The sequence below is a fragment of the Carex rostrata genome, chromosome 17, assembly GCF_964058835.1.
Source record: "Carex rostrata chromosome 17, lpCarRost1.2, whole genome shotgun sequence".
Lineage (NCBI taxonomy): Eukaryota > Viridiplantae > Streptophyta > Magnoliopsida > Poales > Cyperaceae > Carex > Carex rostrata.
Window position 1 is genome coordinate 8,160,628 of NC_135934.1, and position 19,711 is coordinate 8,180,338.

Consider the following 19,711-nt stretch of genomic DNA (forward strand, 5'->3'; position numbering starts at 1 on the left):
CACTGAGTCCTATAGTTTCTTGGTCGGTTGTTCCATATGTTTCCTTGCTACCCACCAAAAATCCATTACTGTCTCATGATATTGTAGCGGCACCCAAAAGTTATATCTAAATAGAAGCATTCTCCAGAACCCCATTGCATATGTGCATGTATACAATAGGTGATCTAAACTCTCAATCCCGCATCAAAGCATAGATGGCACTCCGGATTCACCTGACATCCCCGCTGCCTCAGCTGTTGCTGAGTAAGGAGACTATCTTGCGATAAGATCCAAATAAATACCTTGACCTTGTGAGGAACCTTTAATTTCGAAATGGCATTACTAAATGGGTTTCGATGTCCTCTATCGTGTATCATTAAGTAAGCCGAAGAGGTTGAGCAGTTCCCATGTGAAGTCTAACGCCAATGCACAATAGGCCGTAATGCCGTATAACAAGGTCAGAGTCTGCGCCCAAACCCCTCTAGAGTCTCTATCGATCTTCCATAACCACTTTGTTAGCAGTGCGTCATTTTCCACTTCTAGATCAAGTATCCCCATACCTCCGTTTTTCTTTAAAGCACATACTGACGGCCAATTGACCAAGTAATTTATCCCCTTGCACGTGTCATTTCCTTTCCACAAAAAAGATCTGTGTGCTCTATCAATTTGATTGATGACACATTTTGGCAATTTCATAGCTTGTATGTAGTGTAGCGGGAGTGCCGTCAGTACCGATTTTAGTAGTGTAACTCGCCCTCCATAAGAAAGGATGGATGAAGACCAGTTTGCCATTTTGGATCTGACCGAGTTAAGCAACGGCTGAAAATCTGCCTTTCTCAACCTTTTACAAGTCAGTGGCAATCCTAAGTATGTTATCGGCAGTTTTGTTGGAGTGCATCCAATGATATCCTGTATTACACTTGTGAGATGTTTTGTTATTGCAATCGGTACAAAGGTGGATTTTCTCATGTTGATTTTGAGCCCTGCTAAGTTCTAAAAAATACGTAGAATATGCACTATTACTCTTAGCGTCACCGGGTGTGCCTCCGTAACAATGATAGTGTCATCTATGTATTGGATTGGTCTCAGTGCTAACAACATCGGTGAGTGCATCGCCGGAAAAGCATTTTGGATAAACCAATATAGTGAACCCGTGACCAATATGAAGAGAAGTGGTGATAGCGGATCTCCTTGTCAGAGACCCCGCTTGTGTGTAAAGTAAGTTGTTGTCGAACCATTGACCTTGACAGACAAGGATGAGGTTATGAGGACATTGGTTATTGCTGAAAGCCATCTCGGCGGGAAACCTCTCTCCACCAGAAGGTTCGTCAAGAAACACCAATCCACCGTGTCAAAAGCTTTGGCAAAGTCTACCTTGTACAGAATCGATGGAATGTTCCTCCTCTGACAGTGGCTTAGGTATTCTCGTGCAACAAGAAAAGATTCCATGATGGATCGACCATTAATGAAAGCTGTTTGCGCATTACTAACCAAAATTTGAAGCAAAGGCTGTAGCCTGTTAGCCATAATTTTTGTAATAATTTTTGCAGACGTGTTAATAACACTAATTGGTCGAAAGTCTATGATATCCACCGCCCCCTCCTAAAGGATTTCATGATGCGGCAAGGCGGTAAAATAAAAAAATTTGACCCTCTTACAAGCATCTACGGATCTACTTTATCATGCTAATTCTATTAAAGCAATTCAGATATATGCAAATGGATATCTACTCATTCATTCATCACAAATCTATCTACTAAAGTTGATTTGGATATACCTTTACCAAATGTCAATTTGGTAAATAAGGAGAAGTTGAATTCTCTTCTAGATCTCTTGGATACCTTCGTTTGTCGAAACGGCCTCCTAGTGTTCACCTTGAACTAAACAAGAATTAGAAATACCTTGCTAGAGGTCTTAATCTAATCTAAGCTTAGAACCTAGTTAATAACCCTTCTTGTTCTTCTAATAATTATTCATTAGAGAAACCAATAATATGAGAGGAAGAGGGGTGGCGGCTAGGAGGGAGAGAAAGAGAAGGAAATAAATTTTCAGAAAATTGCTTGCTTGCTTACTTGAATGCCTTCTCTACCTCTCCTTATATACAAATATAGTATGGTTTCCATTGTGTAACCTTCCTAGTATAATCCTCCTTATTAAAAGAGACAACCCTAGCCGCTGCTACAGTGCGCGCTACAGTAACTGCTACAGTATCAACCTCAACTCATATTAATTTTGCGTTTTAATAAACTTATGTTATAACAATGTTTTGCACATTATTATATTTATGTGTCATGTATATTATACTATATAATATGCACCATATTATACCAAATAATATATATGCACACTTGTCATAAATTTATCTTCGTTCTAAGCAGTCATGATATTTATTTATCACATGTATATTATTTCATGTCATATAAAATAATATACATCATATAAATAAAATATCATTCTTGTTTCTCGTTCAGTTGGTGTGACCTATATGGAGGATCTGTGTTAGCATAAAACATTTTATTACCATAAACTATAAGCGGTATTTTAGCTATACATTATAGTTACCCAAATAACATAGATGTAAAGTATCATTTTTACAATACATGATCATTTAAAGTAATGTTACAAATAACATTACTTGTGTCCATTCCTTGACACATGATATTATGAATAATATACAAAGTCGGACTGTGTCATCTTTGTATTATATTCATTTCTTGGTCTCTTATGTAAATTATAAATATATAACCGCACTTCAGTTAATATTGCATGCATTATAATTCTACTTTACCAAAGAGCCTATAAAATATCATCACTTATTATAAATGAGGGGCAATGATACTGTTGACATACAACTTTCTCCCGCACAAGTTATATACAAGGAACTAATATTTTTATCACCACTTATGGTAAGTAGCTTTTAATACTAATTGCATTGTATACTTCTCATGTGAAAAAGAAATACATCTCATATCTTAGAATTCCGAAACACAATGAAAATATTAATGACACTAACATAACCCATATAATATTTTCATTTGTTAGATCTGTTCAATATATGAAACCTTTCATATACTCATGTTATTAAACGATAAGCCTTTATCAACATTTATAGAACTACAATGTACTTTAATCAACATGACAAACTTATCATGGTATATTAGTGTTCCATGCTAATAACCAAGTTTGTGAACATTTTAGAGATTTATGTTTGTCATCATATAGAGTTCTATGGTTCAAGACTAAGAGCATCTTCTTGAACACTTCTATAGATAAACATAAATTTCATAGAACAAAATGCATGTAACATCCTATTCATAAACATAACATGTAAAAATGATTAACATAAGATAACTTTTAAAACACACATCTAACACCTCCTTCATTGGAATTAATGTTATTGACGCTTTGTTGATGGGTGTCAAGTGACGACCATTGAAAAACGAACGAACAAGATTAATTAAATCCGAACCCACCAATTCCCAAAAGGGCTGATAAAACTCACCGGCAGTCCATCTGGACCGCTAGCTTTCCCCTTAGGCAATTTGAAAACAGCATCTTTTACCTCATCCTTAGTGATGTCGGCATCCAGATGCGATAATTGAGTTGTCAGTTGGGGACCAATCCTGGCCGAGAGGTCAAAAGCTCTATTCTTGATGGGTGCCGAACCAAGGAGATTCTGGTAATGATTGAAAACCGCTTGCTCTATCTGTTGCTGCTCTTTGAATGCGATGTTTGCACACCTAATTTCCGAAATCAAATTTTGGTTCTTTCTACCATTTGCCACCGCATGAAAATAGCGAGTGTTATTGTCACCAAGTTTTAGCCAAGTCGCTCTCGAACGTTGTTTCCACTTTTCCTATTTTTCTTTAGCAAGTTTGAAAATATTCTCTCTCAATCTAATGCGCAGTATGAATTCCAAAGAATTAAGGACCCTTAGCTCTTTAGCTCTGTCTAGCCTCTGGATTACCCACATTGATCTTGTTAAATAAGTATCACTCTTTTTGTAGGTAATTTGGGCCCAGCTATTTAGAGCTGCTGTAGTTTTTTTTTTTAGGTGAAATTTTTTTATTGGGTTAGAGAGAGGATGGAGTACTTCTCCCCACGCATTTTGAACCACTGTATTTATCTCTGGGTGCTTCAACCAATAATTTTCAAATTTGAAATTTCTTCTAGGGTTATTGAGATGAGGTTTTACAATGAGTAGTAGGGGCGTATGATCTGAAGCGGTTGTCGATGCATCATGCATTCCGTAAGAGGCCCCCATGGAGTTCCAATGCGGCGAGATAAATATTCTATCGAGCCTCGAGAATGTTGGCGCCGGCCTCTTATTTGACCATGTGAATTTTCTCCCCACCAAAGGAACATCAAAGAGGTCCAATTCATGAATCATGTTGTTAAATTCGGACACTATTTCGAAATTAATTTGGCCTCCTGTTGTATCCTGTTGTGAGCAATGGATGTTAAAGTCACCCATTAATATCCAAGGCAAGTCATTAAGAATTCTCAGTTCTCTCAATTCACTCATGAATATTATTTTTTCACTCTCCTGTTGAGATCCATAAGTGCCCGATAACATAAAATTAAAATCACCTCTTTGCAAAATAGCAGTAACACTAAAATTCCTTATGTAAGAGTTGATAAGCTTAAAGGATGTACTCCACGCGAGTAATATCCCGCCCCTCGAACCCACCGCATCTAAAGTTAAGTAAGAATTAAATTTTGCCAAGCAAACTTGGCGCAAACGAAAGATGGAATGGTCACTCCACTTCGTTTCTTGGAAACAAAATAAATCGCAATTTGAGTCCAATACCGTATTCTTAACTACCGCACATTTGTTCAAATCTCCGAGCCCTCTCACATTCCAATTCAATAATTTTAAAGGAAACTTAATTGCATTTGGTTCAATTGACATTGAGTTACAAAAGATAGTGCACATCACTAGTTAGAACCTCAAAAAGTTAACAGTAAATAAAACAATAGAAATTAAATTGCTTAGTGTTAAACTAAGCTGAGGCAGAGCCTCGCTCCTCATTGTCATTCATAACTCCACATCGGAGTCATAGTTGATCCCAACAAGAATGGATTCATCGTCTTCATAGCCATGAAGAAGGTGAGTTGCATGCATGGCACTAGCTAATTAAGTAGCTAGTGGATGTCATTCTAGTTTTTTGGTTTTGAGGAAGGGATGTCATTCTAGTTAATTACGTGCCAACGTATGCAAGTAATTAACACCATATATCTTTTACAGAGTTCAATTTTTTTTTTTTGAAACTCTGATAGTGGCTATCAGATGGCTACAGAGTTTAATTTAACATGCTGATTGATTACATAATTCACATCAACCAATTACTGAATTAACTAGCTGTCTAAATATGAGAAGATGTAGATCGACATATAGAGATTGGCTAATATGATCAAAATGTTGTTCTTAGACCGTGAAACAAATACTTCGGTTTTAACCTTTTCAAAGTCTAAATAATTAATCCAAATCGTTCAACATTCAATCTATAATAAAATATGATTGGAGGCAAAAAAAAAAAAAAAAAAAAATTAACTATTTATTAAATCAGTTTTAAAATTGCTATTTTAAAAAATAGTCAATTTTAACAATTTAACTATTTTCGAAATTGTTAAATCAGTTGTCATATCTGAACAAGTTATCCCTCGTTAGATATGATGATAAATTTATCTTTTAGTTACCCTCTCCTAAATAAAGCCTTGGTGATATGTACACCAAATATTGACAGAGCTATTTTTACTTCACGCAAGATATAAGTGATATACTCTTTCATTTTGTCTTTATTAGTCATGCATTGTGTGAAGTCAAAATAGCTCTATAAATATTTTTTTTTACCGGAGCATCTTTATCTTTAGCTAACAACATAAATTGAGGTCAATTATCAGCGAAAAAAAAATGAAATTAATTAATTCAAAAGTTAGTTATATATTCAAATAGGTCAAAAAATTGATACCATCAAAATGTTCTACATCAACATCTCACGAGGCATAATTCTTTAATTTAAAAGTATATACTTAAGATAAAGAATCTCTTAACACGAAGAGAGAATATTTAACTATTCAATGGAATAATTAAATATAAGTAATATACTCATTTCAAAGTAATATACTCATTTTAAAGTATATTACTTAAATTAGAGAATCTTTTAACACGGAGATAGATTTTAATTATTCAATGGCATATATATATAATCATTCTTTTTTTTTAGATTAATTTTGAGCGACGACTTGTCGCCTCCACCTTGCACTTTTTAGGTAACAATGTACTGATAATGATTCTTTTTATTTGAAAAAAATAGATGTTATAGGAAGTAATTTCCAGATTTAAAAAACTATATGCTTGTTTAACCAATATTTAAAAATATAATGAAGGAGAGGCTATATGCTCAATAATGTTCTGAAGAAAAAAAAAGTGGAGACTCAGACAAAATAAAAGAATCATGAAAATTTGTGTATATTACTCGCTTGTCTAAATTATATTTTGAAGATTAAGTTGCACTGTTAGGAGCAATTTTAACTAATTCAGTGCTATATAGTCTTCTTCACGATATAAAAATAATGAGTTATATTAAACGTCCGAATCCTGTGTCCTCTGGGGACAGGAATTTCCTGCCCCTAGAGTCACTGCGTGTGGGTCTGAGGTGGGCCTCCAGTTCAAAAATTAAAAGTGTCTGGTCTCTTTAACAGTGGCCGGTCCCACATGCAGTGACTGAGGGGGCAGGAAATTCCTGCACCCAGAGGAACGGAGGATTCGGAGTCATTAATTTATTGTGGAAGGAATTAGAAAACATATATGCACAATAGCATTCCATATTTAGAAGTAACAAAATCTGATATGATCTAACGAAACCACCTTTTTAATATGGACTCCAATTCAATTCAACCAAATAATTTTGAAAACTCAAATCTGATGCGACTCATCTTGAGATGACCAAATACTTGTGTCGATTCGAAGTAGGATGACTCGAAATTTAACCTAAACATAACAATAAATATTTAATGATTTAAAACCGGATAATCACAAACTTGATCCCACTTGATTGGTTCTGTTATCCGAGGCGCTTAATTAATTATCACCTCTATATATTTTAGAGGTGACAATTGGACACAAAAGGTGATATATAAGAAGTAGGTGTTCAAATCCTTTTTTTTTTTGTGTTTTTAGATTCTGATTTAAGATCTATTTAAATATTCTACTTGATTTATCCTAGAATCAAGAGAAAAATTATCATCATATAAAATTAATGTGGGGGAGAAACTAAATCTAATTCAGGGGTAAGGCTACGGTGCTATGGGTTGCATAGAGGGCTACGGTGCTACTGCTCAATATTCGAGTTTTTAAAATCCTAACGGTCGATCTGAACCGTTTTACATTTTTTGGAAATTTTTTACTATTTGTTTAGATAGGTAGAAAATCAGTTGATCTAAAAAATTCTGCACCATTCAGATATTTGATTTTCTACCTATCTAAAAAAATATTAAATTTTTTTCAAAAAATGTAAAATTTGATCTCCAAACACATATTAATATAGAGAACAAGATGAACGGTTCGGATAGACCATTAGGATTTTGAAAACTCGAATATTGAGCCGTAGCACCGTAACCCTCTATGTAACCCATAGCACCATAGCCTTACCCCTAATTCAGTCTATATTAATCTAGAGCTGCTTCAATATAAGTCTCTATATTCTACATTAATCTCGACCTATTCATATGTAAAAATAAATGCAAATTGATCAATCAAGAGAGGATGATGAAGATGATCAGATGGGCGAGGTTGGTTCATTCAAACAAATCTGTTAACTCAATTTAATGGTTGTACCAGTGTTCTAAATAGCGCGCTATAGCGTTTTTGGACCCAAAACGCTAAGCTATGCATAATAACGCGCTATTTGAGCTATGGACGCTATAGCGGTAATAGCGGTCCGCTATAGCGCATAGCGTATAGCGCAAATAGCGCCCGCTATGCAACATTTGCTGTTTTTTTTTTTCAATTTATATGAGCTTTAAAATAAATAAATGGTGAAGATATTGTTTAATTTTGATGAATATTATATTATATCAAATTCAGGTCCGCTATAATAAATTTTTCATTTTGCTCTTGGTTTTTTTTTAACTGATGATAAATCAAATAAATAATTGCTAAATTATGGAAATTTTAGGGACTAACAAGAATTTCTTCAAGGATCATCTGTTTATTTTACTAGAAGTATGATTTTTTTTTCTTTTCAATTTCTAGGTTATTTTGAAATTTAAATAGAAAAAAGATAAATTATGTTATGATGTTAAAGATATTTTAAATAGAAAAAGATCGATAGTTTATGATATTAGACTTATTAGTATTACTATAGATATTTTGATTCGCAATTTGGACTTTGTATTGGTTCAATATGAATATTATAATTTTTTAATCAATTTGATATTATTTATTGTTCTATGAGACTAAATATTGTTGATATTTAGTACAAATATATAATATATTTTTTATAAAAATAAAAAAATGCTATTTGGGATAGCTTTCGCTATAGCGTCGCTATTCGCTATAGCTTTTTTTGGAGGCTCCCCGCTATGACGCGATAAACGCTATTTAGAATCTTGGGTTGTACACTCCTTGACCACTATTCTCCGCACTGCAAATTAGAGATAGAGTCAAACTTTCAAACTATGTGGATCAAACACATATGAGGATTAATTACATAAAATTTTCATGCAGAGAATGAAGATCAATTTCACAATAATATAATATTTTATTCTAAATTATATTAAAAATCAGACATAAACACACAAAAAATAAAAATAAAATAAAATTACAAAATTTTGAACCAATATCCTTACGAAAAATAAATAAATTAAGGTATTTACATCGGACAAGAAATAAATAAATAACAACAACAATAACGAGAACTAGATCTTGCAACACACAAGACTTAACCACAATTGAGTAAAAATTCCAACAGTTTTCCAATGAACTAACATCCTTCAATAACCCGAGGATATATAATAATAACAATTGCTGATTGCTCTTTTGTGGTGATAAATATGGATTAATTAGACCTAAAGCAAAAAATTTACAGTGTTCAAGGGTAATATATATGCAGAGTGACGTGGTGCATAAATTGCCCTGGATAATAATTAGCATGAATTACCTTTTGATACTTAAAATTATCTTCCTATATTTAAATAAATTTTGTAAACCTCTTATATTATTAAAAATAATATATATTTTACATGATTTAAACAAATTTTATGCTATATTACCCGGACTAATTAATGATTTCGGACTTGGACAAATCATTTTTAAAGCATTTAATTGGCAATATCTTCTGTTGCATTTCACTTCAGAAGACCATAATAAGGCCAAAAATCTGTTATCTCGAACGAGAAGATATTACTTAATTTCCTTCCTTCTTTCTTTCTTTCTTTCTTTCTCTTTTTTAGTTTTTTTTATAAGAAAAGGAGAAAAGAATAATTGAAAGGGAGTAGTAGATGCAGAGTGGCAAATATGTGAAAACTCTAAGATTATCTGTTTCGGACATTTTTAGTAGAGAAGTTGCTATGCCAATTCTAATGATATTCTTATCGATATTATATTATATTATTTACTAGATTACATGCTGAAATTTTTATTTTATTTGTGAACGTATGTGACCAATTAATGGAAGAAATTTTTTCAAAGGAACATATTTTAATTTATTATATAACTAGTTCAAAAATACTTGTAGTTGTTGTATAAAGGTTTTTTAAGAAAAATGGGTAATGCAATAGTTTCTAAAGGGAATATTTTTTTAACATGCTAATAAAACAACAAGAGAAGTGTGGTAAATTGTAAAAAAAAAAAAAAAAAAAAGTACATCGTGTGACAAAAGGGAAGTGTTATAATTAGTCTCTAATTAGTCAAAATATTTTATTTCCTTAACCTATATATATGGGTATGTTTGGTTGGATTGAGAATAAGTTATTCTTGGAATTAGGCTATTCGGAATGGGGAGTGCTATTCTGAAGTCAACTATTACAATATTGAGGGCTAAGAGAAAATTTCCTCTCTAAGTACCAGTTTTACCCTTCAAGTCTTTCTCTCCCTAATATCTATCTTATTAAATAAGAATGTTATTTAAGAAAAAAATAATAAAGGAAAAAAAAATGATTTTTATCTCATATCTCCTTTCCCCTCTCTAGCTACATTCCTGACAACTCTTTTGCTCCAATTTACACAATTGATTGTTTTTTTTTAACCTCATTGCATTTGAAGTTCTCTTCATTATAATGTTCCGCCAAGCTTCTTCTGATTTTTATTTAAATTTCTTTCGGCTATATATATATAGAGTAAGGCTACGCTACTTCGCAAATTAAACATAATATTTTAATTTGCGCTCATATCTCTAGTTTCGAAGTTCAAATAGCTGATCCAAACCGTTAGATGTTTAATCTATATTAAAATGTGCTTGGAGACCAAATTTTACATTTTTTGGAATTTTTTTACTATTTATTAAGATGGTTTGAAAATCGCTGTTTTTATTAAAATTCTGCACCATTAAAAAACAGCGATTTTCAAACCATCTTAATAAATAGTAAAAAAAATTCAAAAATGTAAAATTTGATCTCCAAGCACATTTTAATATAGATTAAACATCTAACAGTTTGGGGAACATCTTTCAATAGTTTCGACCTTCTATAGTTTGTACTCATTTAAACTTTGCGAGTTAATGAAATGTTGGCTTCTACACATAGGAATAGATTTAGGAGCTGGATTTTAACAAGCTGTCATTAACATAAAGTATTTTCTTTTGCACTTTATTATTTTTTTTTCACCTTTATCTCTGAGTATACTCATAATTAAACTTTTCAATTTTCATGCAGTGATGAAGATTCTTTTTTCATTTTAGTAGAAATTCATAGGCTAGTGATGAACTTTTTTTTCTAGAATCATGGTAAATTCAGTTAAAATAACTCGATCATGTAAATATTTCCAATAGTTAATAAATGTGGTTGAAAGAACAAAAAATAAAAACGACTCTTGCATTTGAGTTAACAAATTGTATACCGTGTGTATAATCTAGCAATTGAGATATTATTTGTGTATTATAATCAAATGCAAATAAGAGGAATATTTGATATACATTTGCAATTAGATACAAGAAGAATTTGAGGCGTGGGATTTTGCCTGTAGGAAGGAATTACTTTCCTTTATTAGTTTCTTTCATTAATTAAATACATTTCTTTATTATCTTCTTTCATTAATTAGATACAAAAAAGTGAAAGGGTAATAGAGGTATTTAGCAAAAATAATTGTCTTGGCTCTCAAAATAACAAAAATTGCCCTCAGTATAGTGCTACCCATTTGGAATAGCCTATTCGGTGTTTGGTTGGGTTAGAATAGTTAAAATAGTGGATCCAAACTTTTTGTCTTATTAGAATAGGCTATTCTTATGAGTTTTGAGATTTAACTATTCTAATAAGACAAACAATAGTTATTCTTGATTTGGCTATTCTAGCTATTCTTGTTTTGCAACCAAATATACCCATATAAGAAGGCATCTTTCGAATCAACATGTGACCGGATTTGACTAAATGTTTAATATCAAAATATCATTATACATGTATAGTTAAAAGTTTAAATAACATTTATTGTATCATAGCAGAACAGCTAAAAAGAAACCGCTATAAAGTCATAGATAAAAAAACGTTATTGCATCACTATAGTATCGCTATTCAGAATTTCGATATAAATACTATAGCGTCATTATTTAAAACTTCGATACTATAACATTGCTATTTAGAATATACACTATACATTTCACTCTTATATGAGATACGCCCACTTTTGAAAGCATTTTGAGGCGTAGCAAGCTAGGCAATTCGTATCCTCTGCATTAACTCAAAAAAGAATATTTTGAGATAATGCATATGCATGCACATCTGATTCACTTTAAGATTTGTACAAACTAAATCTATACTAATACTAAAGAATTTCTGAATTATAAATTATAATCGAATTAGCTCTATTTAAAATTAGACAGCCGACATACATAAAATCAAAAGATACTCTTTTGAGTTAATGCTGACTATGCGGACTCGTAGCAAGGGGCACCATGTCATTATTATATCAAATTTTAATGCAATTTTAAGAATCCACATCCACTGTCATTGTTAGCTATGACAGACGGTCGTCATTGTCTCAATGACAAGTGGGACCCACTGCCTACGGGCTTTTCCCCTCAAAAAAAAAAAAGACAAGGGGGACCCACTTAAAATAAGCAACACCCTTTGTAAATTTAATCCAGCACGTAAATCTCAATCAATCCGTTCAAAAACTATGGCAGCCGATGCAGACTCCAATTTTTGCATGATTTCACTATTTAATCAAATATCCTTTTATGTTTACCATAAAAAATTTAGGTAATTTTTTTATCAGAAAAAAATATTGTAATTCAATATATAATGAAATATACATCAAACCTAATTATTCATATATAAATATAACATATAAATCATGCCTTTAAAAATAACTTTCTTATTTTAATGTTATATTTTATGATCCTAAGGTTATATATTGAGTTAAAAGTTTTGTAAAGACTGTAATTATTATTATTATTATTATTATTATTATTATTATTATTATTATTATTATATATATATATATATGAGATGGGCTATGGTGCATTGCAATGCATGAACCCTCTTATGCATTGCACTATAAATCATGGATTTAAAGTCCAAACGACCAATCCGAACCGTTCATCTTGTTCTTCATATTAATATGTGCTTCGGGACCAAATTTTATATTTTTTGGAATTTTTTTACTATTTATTAAGCAATTTTGAAAGTCGCTGATCTGATGGTCCAGAAAAATTTACTGTTTTTTACTGTTCACAGCAAAACAGCAATTTTAAAAAATGCTTAATAAATAGTAAAAAAATTCCAAAAAATGTAAAATTTGGTCTCCAAGCACATTTAAATATGGATTAAACATCTAACGGTTCGGATCGGTCGTTTGGACTTTAAATCCGTGATTATAGTGCAATGCATAAGGGGGTTCATGCATTGCAATGCACCATAGCTCATCTCATATATATATATATATAGAGAGAGAGAGAGAGAGAGAGAGGCTAATATCAAAACGTTTGCACCAACCCCTCCCGTGCAACCAAGTCATTTTCCGATTTGCAAAGTCCAAACGACCGATCCGAACCGTTAGATGTTTAATCCATATTGAAATGTGCTTGGAGACCAAATTTTACATTTTTTGGAATTTTTTTGCTATTTATTAAGATGGTTTGAAAATCGCTGTTTTTATTAAAATTCTGCACCACTGGAAAACAGCGATTTCAAACCATCTTAATAAATAGCAAAAAAAATCCAAAAAATATAAAATTTGGTCTCCAAGCACATTTCAATATGGATTAAACATCTAACGGTTCGGATCGGTCGTTTGGACTTTGCAAATCGGAAAATGACTTGGTTGCACGGGAGGGGTTGGTGCAAACGTTTTGATATTAGCCTATCTCTCTCTCTCTATATATATATATATATAATAGCATCGGTATATAAGAAATTACATTCTAATTATCTGAGAGAAAATAAGCACATATAATTGAAGCTTAGTTATATACTTATATATAATTTTATTGTATTTTACTGAATTAGAGAAACTACTTGATATTCTATAAAGATAGTTAAGATTCAATACTTTTAAACCTAAAAATTATTTAACTTTTTGCTAATAAATGTTCATCTCTTCAATTTATATATTTATATATTTATATATTGTATTTTATCTGATTGTATTTGATTAAATTTAAAATAACTGTTGGCAGCTGTGAAAACTAGGTCACAAGAAATCAAAATGAGGTGACTCCGGGCACCAAAGAAACACAATCCATGACCCCACCTCTCAATCACCCTTTTGTGGGCCCATTCCACTAACCATTCCATTAGTACACTACACAAACTCCACTCTCTCTAACCTCTCTCTTTTTCTCTGAGTGAATGGCACCCTTCTGTTCTGGTTCCCTTCTTTCCTCCACCTTCTGTTCTGGTTCCCTTCTCTCATCCCCTCGGAAGAGAATCAGAAACCACCATGACTCCAACTTGAGAAAAAACATAGAATGCAATAATATAATATGCTTAGTATATAAGCACATGACCTTGTACTAAGTATATCTTAGAATGTGCTGCCTCCCAACACATATCAAAAATTCTGATTCCTATTCCATTTCCATGCAAATTCTCCACCTCATCACTCATCTCCTATTATATATACTCTCTCATGCCTCTCTCTCTTCCACCACCCACTGCCTCACACTCTTAGCTAACAACTGAGAGCACAAAGCAGAGAAATAATTAATCATGGTCAAGTTTTCTAAGCAATTTGAAGCACAACTTGTGCCTGAATGGAAGGATGCATTTGTTGATTATTGTCAGTTAAAAAGGGATCTCAAGAGGATGCAAATAGTTAGTGATAGTAAAACAGAGCCTTCTCTGTTTCATAAGCTCTTTGCAAAGAGAATTCCTTTCTTTGGATACAACGTAAACAGAGACCGGGATGCTATACATGTATACATTTACATATTCCTCTTCTCTCTATTTCCGTTCTTAATCTCATATCTTAACACTTCTACTGGTTTATTACATTTTTTTAGTGTCTTTGTCAACTATTGTTAGCAAATTAAATTTACACATATAAATGCTGTTATTCTTTCTTTATATATATTATGTGTTTTTCATACATGTCTACTTTACGGTGACCTTATTCTTTTTCTTATACATATTTAAAATTTACAACTCCTTAATTGAAAATTCATACTTTTTTAGGTCCACAGGAAGCTTGGAAGCTCAGCTAGTAGAAATGATGTTTATGAGACAGAATTATTCGATCAGTTCGCGGATAGTGAATCAGCAAAGGAGTTCTTTTCTAGGCTTGATCTTCAACTAAACAAGGTGAATCAGTTCTACAAAGGGAAGGAGAAAGAGTACCAAGATAGAAGTGAGTCTCTACACAAGCAAATGGATATATTGCTTGAACTCAAGGCAGCATTGAAGCAACAGCAACAGAGAGACAAGCACAATTTGGGAAACGATTCGAAGGATGATCCGTCTATCAGTTGCTCAATTGTTTCTGGTAAGCAATTCAATTCAATTATGCTTTTGCAAGTGAAAAATTAAATTGTAATATTAAGATTCTTTAATTGTTCCATATTTATTTTGACTAATTTGACATTGAACTTGTGTAAATTTGAAACCAGAGGAGGATTCTACAAGGGGTGCAATTGAGCAAACTGAGCAGACCCAAGAGAATTTCTCAAGGGAACTTGAAAGGCTCAATTCAGACCAAGACCAACTCTCCATGTCACAAAGGCTAGATTCCATTAAGAACAGGAGAGAAGAAGGTACTTTCTTCTTCTTTCCTTCTATTGTAAAAAAAGATTCAATTCCATGCGAGATACAAATAAATAATGCAGGAAATTAAATATATAATTACCCAACTTTGAAGGATATATTTTATTCACATGCCGCTTGCATGAAAACGTCGACCAGTATCGCATATATATGGTACAGTTGCTGTAAAAAGTAGAAACATGGAATTGGATTTGAGAATAAATTAGATATATGGAATTTTTGTGGCATCGAATCGCATATGAAATACGTCACATTTATTCTGTTACTTATTCCATTTCCATCAAGTTGATTTTTTATGTGAATATTTACATTCTGTTTTACTACTTCTGACAACAACAAAATTGACACTAATTCCTGTTACCGCTGTAATTTTTAAAATTGTACTCTGTAAAACAGGTAAAAAATTCAGGAGTCTTTCTGGAAGGGTGGTGAGTTTCCAAGGAAAGAATGTGAAGATTAATATACCCTTAACAAATCCTTCAAGGACGTTTTCGGCATTGACCGACCTCGTTTGGGAGGATTTGGTTAACCAATCAAAAAAAAGTGGCAGTGAAACTAGTATGAACAAGCTCAGTGTTAACAAAACAAAACTTCACCATGCCGAAAAGATGATTCGTGGTGCATTTATTGAGTTGTACAAGGGGTTAGGCTACTTGAGGACCTATCGGTAATTTTAACTACAGAATTTGTATTTTCTTCGATTATAATTTTAACTACAGGAATTTGTATTTTGTTCAATTGTACCATCAGAACTACATGAGCATTTGTAATTTTCAATTTTGTAGGAACCTGAACATGTTGGCATTTGTAAAGATCTTGAAGAAATTTGACAAGGTAATCCTCAATTTTGTTGGAATCTGAACTACATATCAAATATTTCATCTTCTAATATCTCTCTTTTGTTAATACTCATAAATTTTGCTGAAAATTTTCAATTTTGTGTATTTTTTATTATAATTTCAGGTCACACAAAAAGAAGTGAGTTCTACATACCTCAAGGTTGTCGAGAGCTCCTATTTCAATAGCTCGGATAAGGCAAGCCGCTTTCTTCTTCTCCTGTTATGTATTAGAATTTGCAGAACATTTGTTTCTGTCAAGGAATAAAAAACAGAGCACATGGATTAAGTCAAACAATTGTTTCAAAATCGATGAATTAACAAAAAATAGAAAAAACAATAACAGGAAGTAAAGCTAACGGATGATGTCGAAGAGCTGTTTATTAAGAATTTTGCAAAAGACGACAAGCAAAAGGCAATGAAGTACCTCAAACCTCACCAGAGAAAAGAGTCTCATGCTGTCACTTTTTTCATTGGTATAATGCTTTAATCAACTTTATATTAACAATTAATTTTATAATATTGAATTATTCCTTATGCTAATGTTGTATAATTTTCATAATTTAGGGTTATTTGCTGGATGTTTCATGGCATTATTCACTGGTTACTGCATCATGGCACACCTAGCTGGCATGTACACTAGTCACTCAAATTCAATTTACATGGAAACTGCGTATCCTGTCCTTAGGTATACATATATATATATACATGCAATAGAAATTAGTCATGTCTCAATTCGTATGAAAAAATATATGGTACTAACACTCTCATCTCCTTTCTGAAATTGTAGCATGTTTAGTTTGTTGTTTCTTCACCTCTTCCTCTACGGTTGCAACATCTTCATGTGGCGCAAAACGCGCATCAACTACACCTTCATATTTGAATTTTCACCTACAAAAGAACTCAAATATAGAGAGGTGTTTTTGATTTGTACAGCTTGCATGACAGTTGTGGTTGGTGCCATGTTTGCACATTTAGCGCTAGTTCTCAAAGGCAATTCTTCAACTCAAGTCCAAGCTATTCCTGGCATTTTAGTTTTGGTATGTTTCTAAATCGGAATTTCTGCTAAGTTTCACTCCATCTTACATTAAGTCAGGTTTTTGTTATTATAAATTGGTTTCTTTACCTGATCTCATTTATTTTTTCCCCAATAATTTATCTTTTTACTCTGTGAGCAAGCTCAATCTTTTGGATTATATTAGTAAACTTATTGAAGAATTTAGGAATAACATAAAGTTATATTAAAATGTATTGCAGATGTTTTTGCTGTTGCTAGTTTGCCCTTTCAATGTTCTGTACAAGTCAACCCGGTTTCTCTTTCTTCGAATACTAAGGAACACTGTTCTCTCGCCTTTATATAAGGTACGGAATAGATATAACAAAGATTAATAATTTGGTATTCTAATTAGATAAAATGAGATACTTTTCTAACAATAATTTCTCTCAATTTTTTGCTTTTAGGTGGTTATGGTGGATTTCTTCATGGCTGATCAGCTTTGCAGCCAGGTACTGATTACATCTGACTATATATCTGAGATATATTTCATCTGAAATTTTGCTATTTAATACTACATGTCATACTAAAACTACTAAATAAGAATAATAATATAAATATGCTTAGAAGTTCATAAATTTAATTGAAACAGGTGCCACTGCTAAGGAGTTTGGAGTACGTCGCATGCTATTACATAACGGGTAGCTTTAAAACACAAGATTATGGCTATTGCAATAGAGGAAAGCATTTCAGGGACTTGGCCTATGCTATCTCTTTTCTACCTTACTACTGGAGAGCAATGCAGGTTGTTAATTGATCTTTAACTAATTTGAATTAAAAGGTTAATTCACTACATAATTAAAACCTTAACTATGGTACATTTACCTTTTTATGAGAAAGATTGTAATTTCCTTTTTATGGTATAGTGTGCAAAGAGATGGTTCGATGAAGGCGACATGGGACACCTTATAAATTTGGGAAAGTATGTATCGGCCATGCTGGCGGCTGGTGCCAAGGTTGCATACGACAAAGAAAAGAGTCCCGGGTGGCTAGTATTAGTGGTTGCCATGTCAAGCGGTGCCACAATTTACCAGTTGTATTGGGATTTTGTGAAAGATTGGGGCTTACTCCAAGCCAACTCAAAAAACCCTTGGTTGAGAAATGATTTGATTCTTAAGAGGAAATTTGTGTATTACTTATCCATGGTATGTATTGTTACACATAAAAAAAAATATTCATGCTTTAGCAACAAACTCCACTTATTATATAAGACTGGATTAAAAGGTTTTGGGCATCAGGAGCGGACCTAGGAAATGGGCTAGGAGTAGGCAAAAAATCAAGTTGGCCAGGGAAGAAAATTTTGAGGAAGAGAGAAGCGAACTAGTTCACCTGGGGTAGAAAATAGCCGAAATATACTTGGGCTAAAACTTTTTTTTTTTTTCAAAATCCAAAGATAAACAACTGCCAACTCTTGAGTCTTACTGGGTCTGCTCCTATTGGGCCGGGTTATGAACCTATTTTCATAACTTAAAAAACCTAAAACACTCTCCTTATGCACTGCCTTTTCTTTTCTTTTTTCATTTTTCAAATCTTCAAAATTAAGTAAACAAAGGTGGCCCCAAAAAATGTATGTGTGTGCATGAATGGAAACTACCACATATCAAACTAGGAGTTTTAAGTGACAGAAATTCAAAATTTTCTTCACTTGGACTAATCAAGGGTAAAACTGTAATAGGGAAATGATGTTTTGGACTGAATTGAAACTTTGAAATTGTTGCAGGGTTTGAACCTTGTATTAAGGCTAGCATGGCTACAAACTGTAATACACACGAATTTGGGAAACTTGGATTCTAGAGTTTCTAATTTCTTCTTAGCAGCTCTGGAGGTCATCAGGCGTGGCCATTGGAATTTCTATAGGTAACAAAATCCACTAAAAATTTAATTTCACCAGTACTTTATTTACAAATTAGCCCTCAAATAATAAAACTAAAAATGTGTAGAATGTTGGTCAAATGGTATACCTGTTACGGCCTAATCAACTTACTGAGAATATGCTACAGTATGTACCAGCACAATATCAGCATCATAACAACTACCATAAAGTAAATTTAATTTGACCTAAATTGTGATTTCAAGGTTGAATAACAATTAATTTATTCCTAATATATCTTGTATAGATTGGAAAATGAGCACCTCAACAATGCTGGAAAATTTAGGGCAGTGAAGATGGTCCCGCTTCCGTTTCACGAAATAGATCAGGATTGATTGCTTAATCGAATAACCTATGCTAATTTCTGCTTAATTTACAAAGGCCTAAATGCAAAAAAAGAAGGAAGAGCTGATATCTTGTGCTACAAGCTTCGGCAATTAATTTGGTGGATCCAGAGTACAATTTGAAAAAGGGCCACCTACTTACCAGAAATGGCAATATATAGTACATAGGCCATGTTAGTATGTTACAAATCAATACATATCTGTTTGTACACAA

General features: G+C 32.7%; 2 protein-coding genes across 2 annotated transcripts; one reads left to right on the top strand and one right to left on the bottom strand.

Annotated features, from left to right (window-relative positions):
* Nucleotides 1-342: 342 nt before the first annotated feature.
* Nucleotides 343-4,369, bottom strand: LOC144568092 (uncharacterized). Its single transcript, XM_078318320.1, has 4 exons — nucleotides 4,073-4,369; nucleotides 3,453-3,835; nucleotides 1,222-1,495; nucleotides 343-972 (listed from the first exon to the last, which is right to left on the bottom strand). The coding sequence occupies exons 1-4, from the start codon at nucleotides 4,367-4,369 to the stop codon at nucleotides 343-345; spliced, it is 1,584 nt and encodes a 527-aa protein (XP_078174446.1).
* A 9,903-nt stretch (nucleotides 4,370-14,272) lies between these two features.
* PHO1;H1 (EXS (ERD1/XPR1/SYG1) family protein) lies at nucleotides 14,273-19,554 on the top strand. The gene is made up of 15 exons (XM_078318556.1): nucleotides 14,273-14,550; nucleotides 14,809-15,115; nucleotides 15,240-15,383; nucleotides 15,790-16,060; nucleotides 16,179-16,227; nucleotides 16,357-16,428; nucleotides 16,576-16,705; nucleotides 16,797-16,917; nucleotides 17,020-17,269; nucleotides 17,487-17,591; nucleotides 17,691-17,735; nucleotides 17,876-18,028; nucleotides 18,150-18,428; nucleotides 19,004-19,140; nucleotides 19,401-19,554. Exons 1-15 carry the CDS (start codon nucleotides 14,344-14,346, stop codon nucleotides 19,486-19,488), a joined length of 2,358 nt encoding a protein of 785 aa, XP_078174682.1. The 5' UTR covers nucleotides 14,273-14,343; the 3' UTR covers nucleotides 19,489-19,554.
* Nucleotides 19,555-19,711: the final 157 nt, after the last annotated feature.

What these genes read in the sequence shown, in the direction of transcription:
- LOC144568092 (XM_078318320.1), bottom strand. Translation starts at nt 4,369, where the DNA reads ATGATTCATGAATTGGACCTCTTTGATGTTCCTTTGGTGGGGAGAAAA. An exon ending in ATCAGCCCTTTTGGGAATTG is followed by an intron (nt 1,496 to 3,452) that starts GTGGGTTCGGAT and finishes TATGGCTAACAG; the next exon opens with GCTACAGCCTTTGCTTCAAA. An exon ending in CCTCATCCTTGTCTGTCAAG is followed by an intron (nt 973 to 1,221) that starts GTCAATGGTTCG and finishes CGTATTTTTTAG; the next exon opens with AACTTAGCAGGGCTCAAAAT.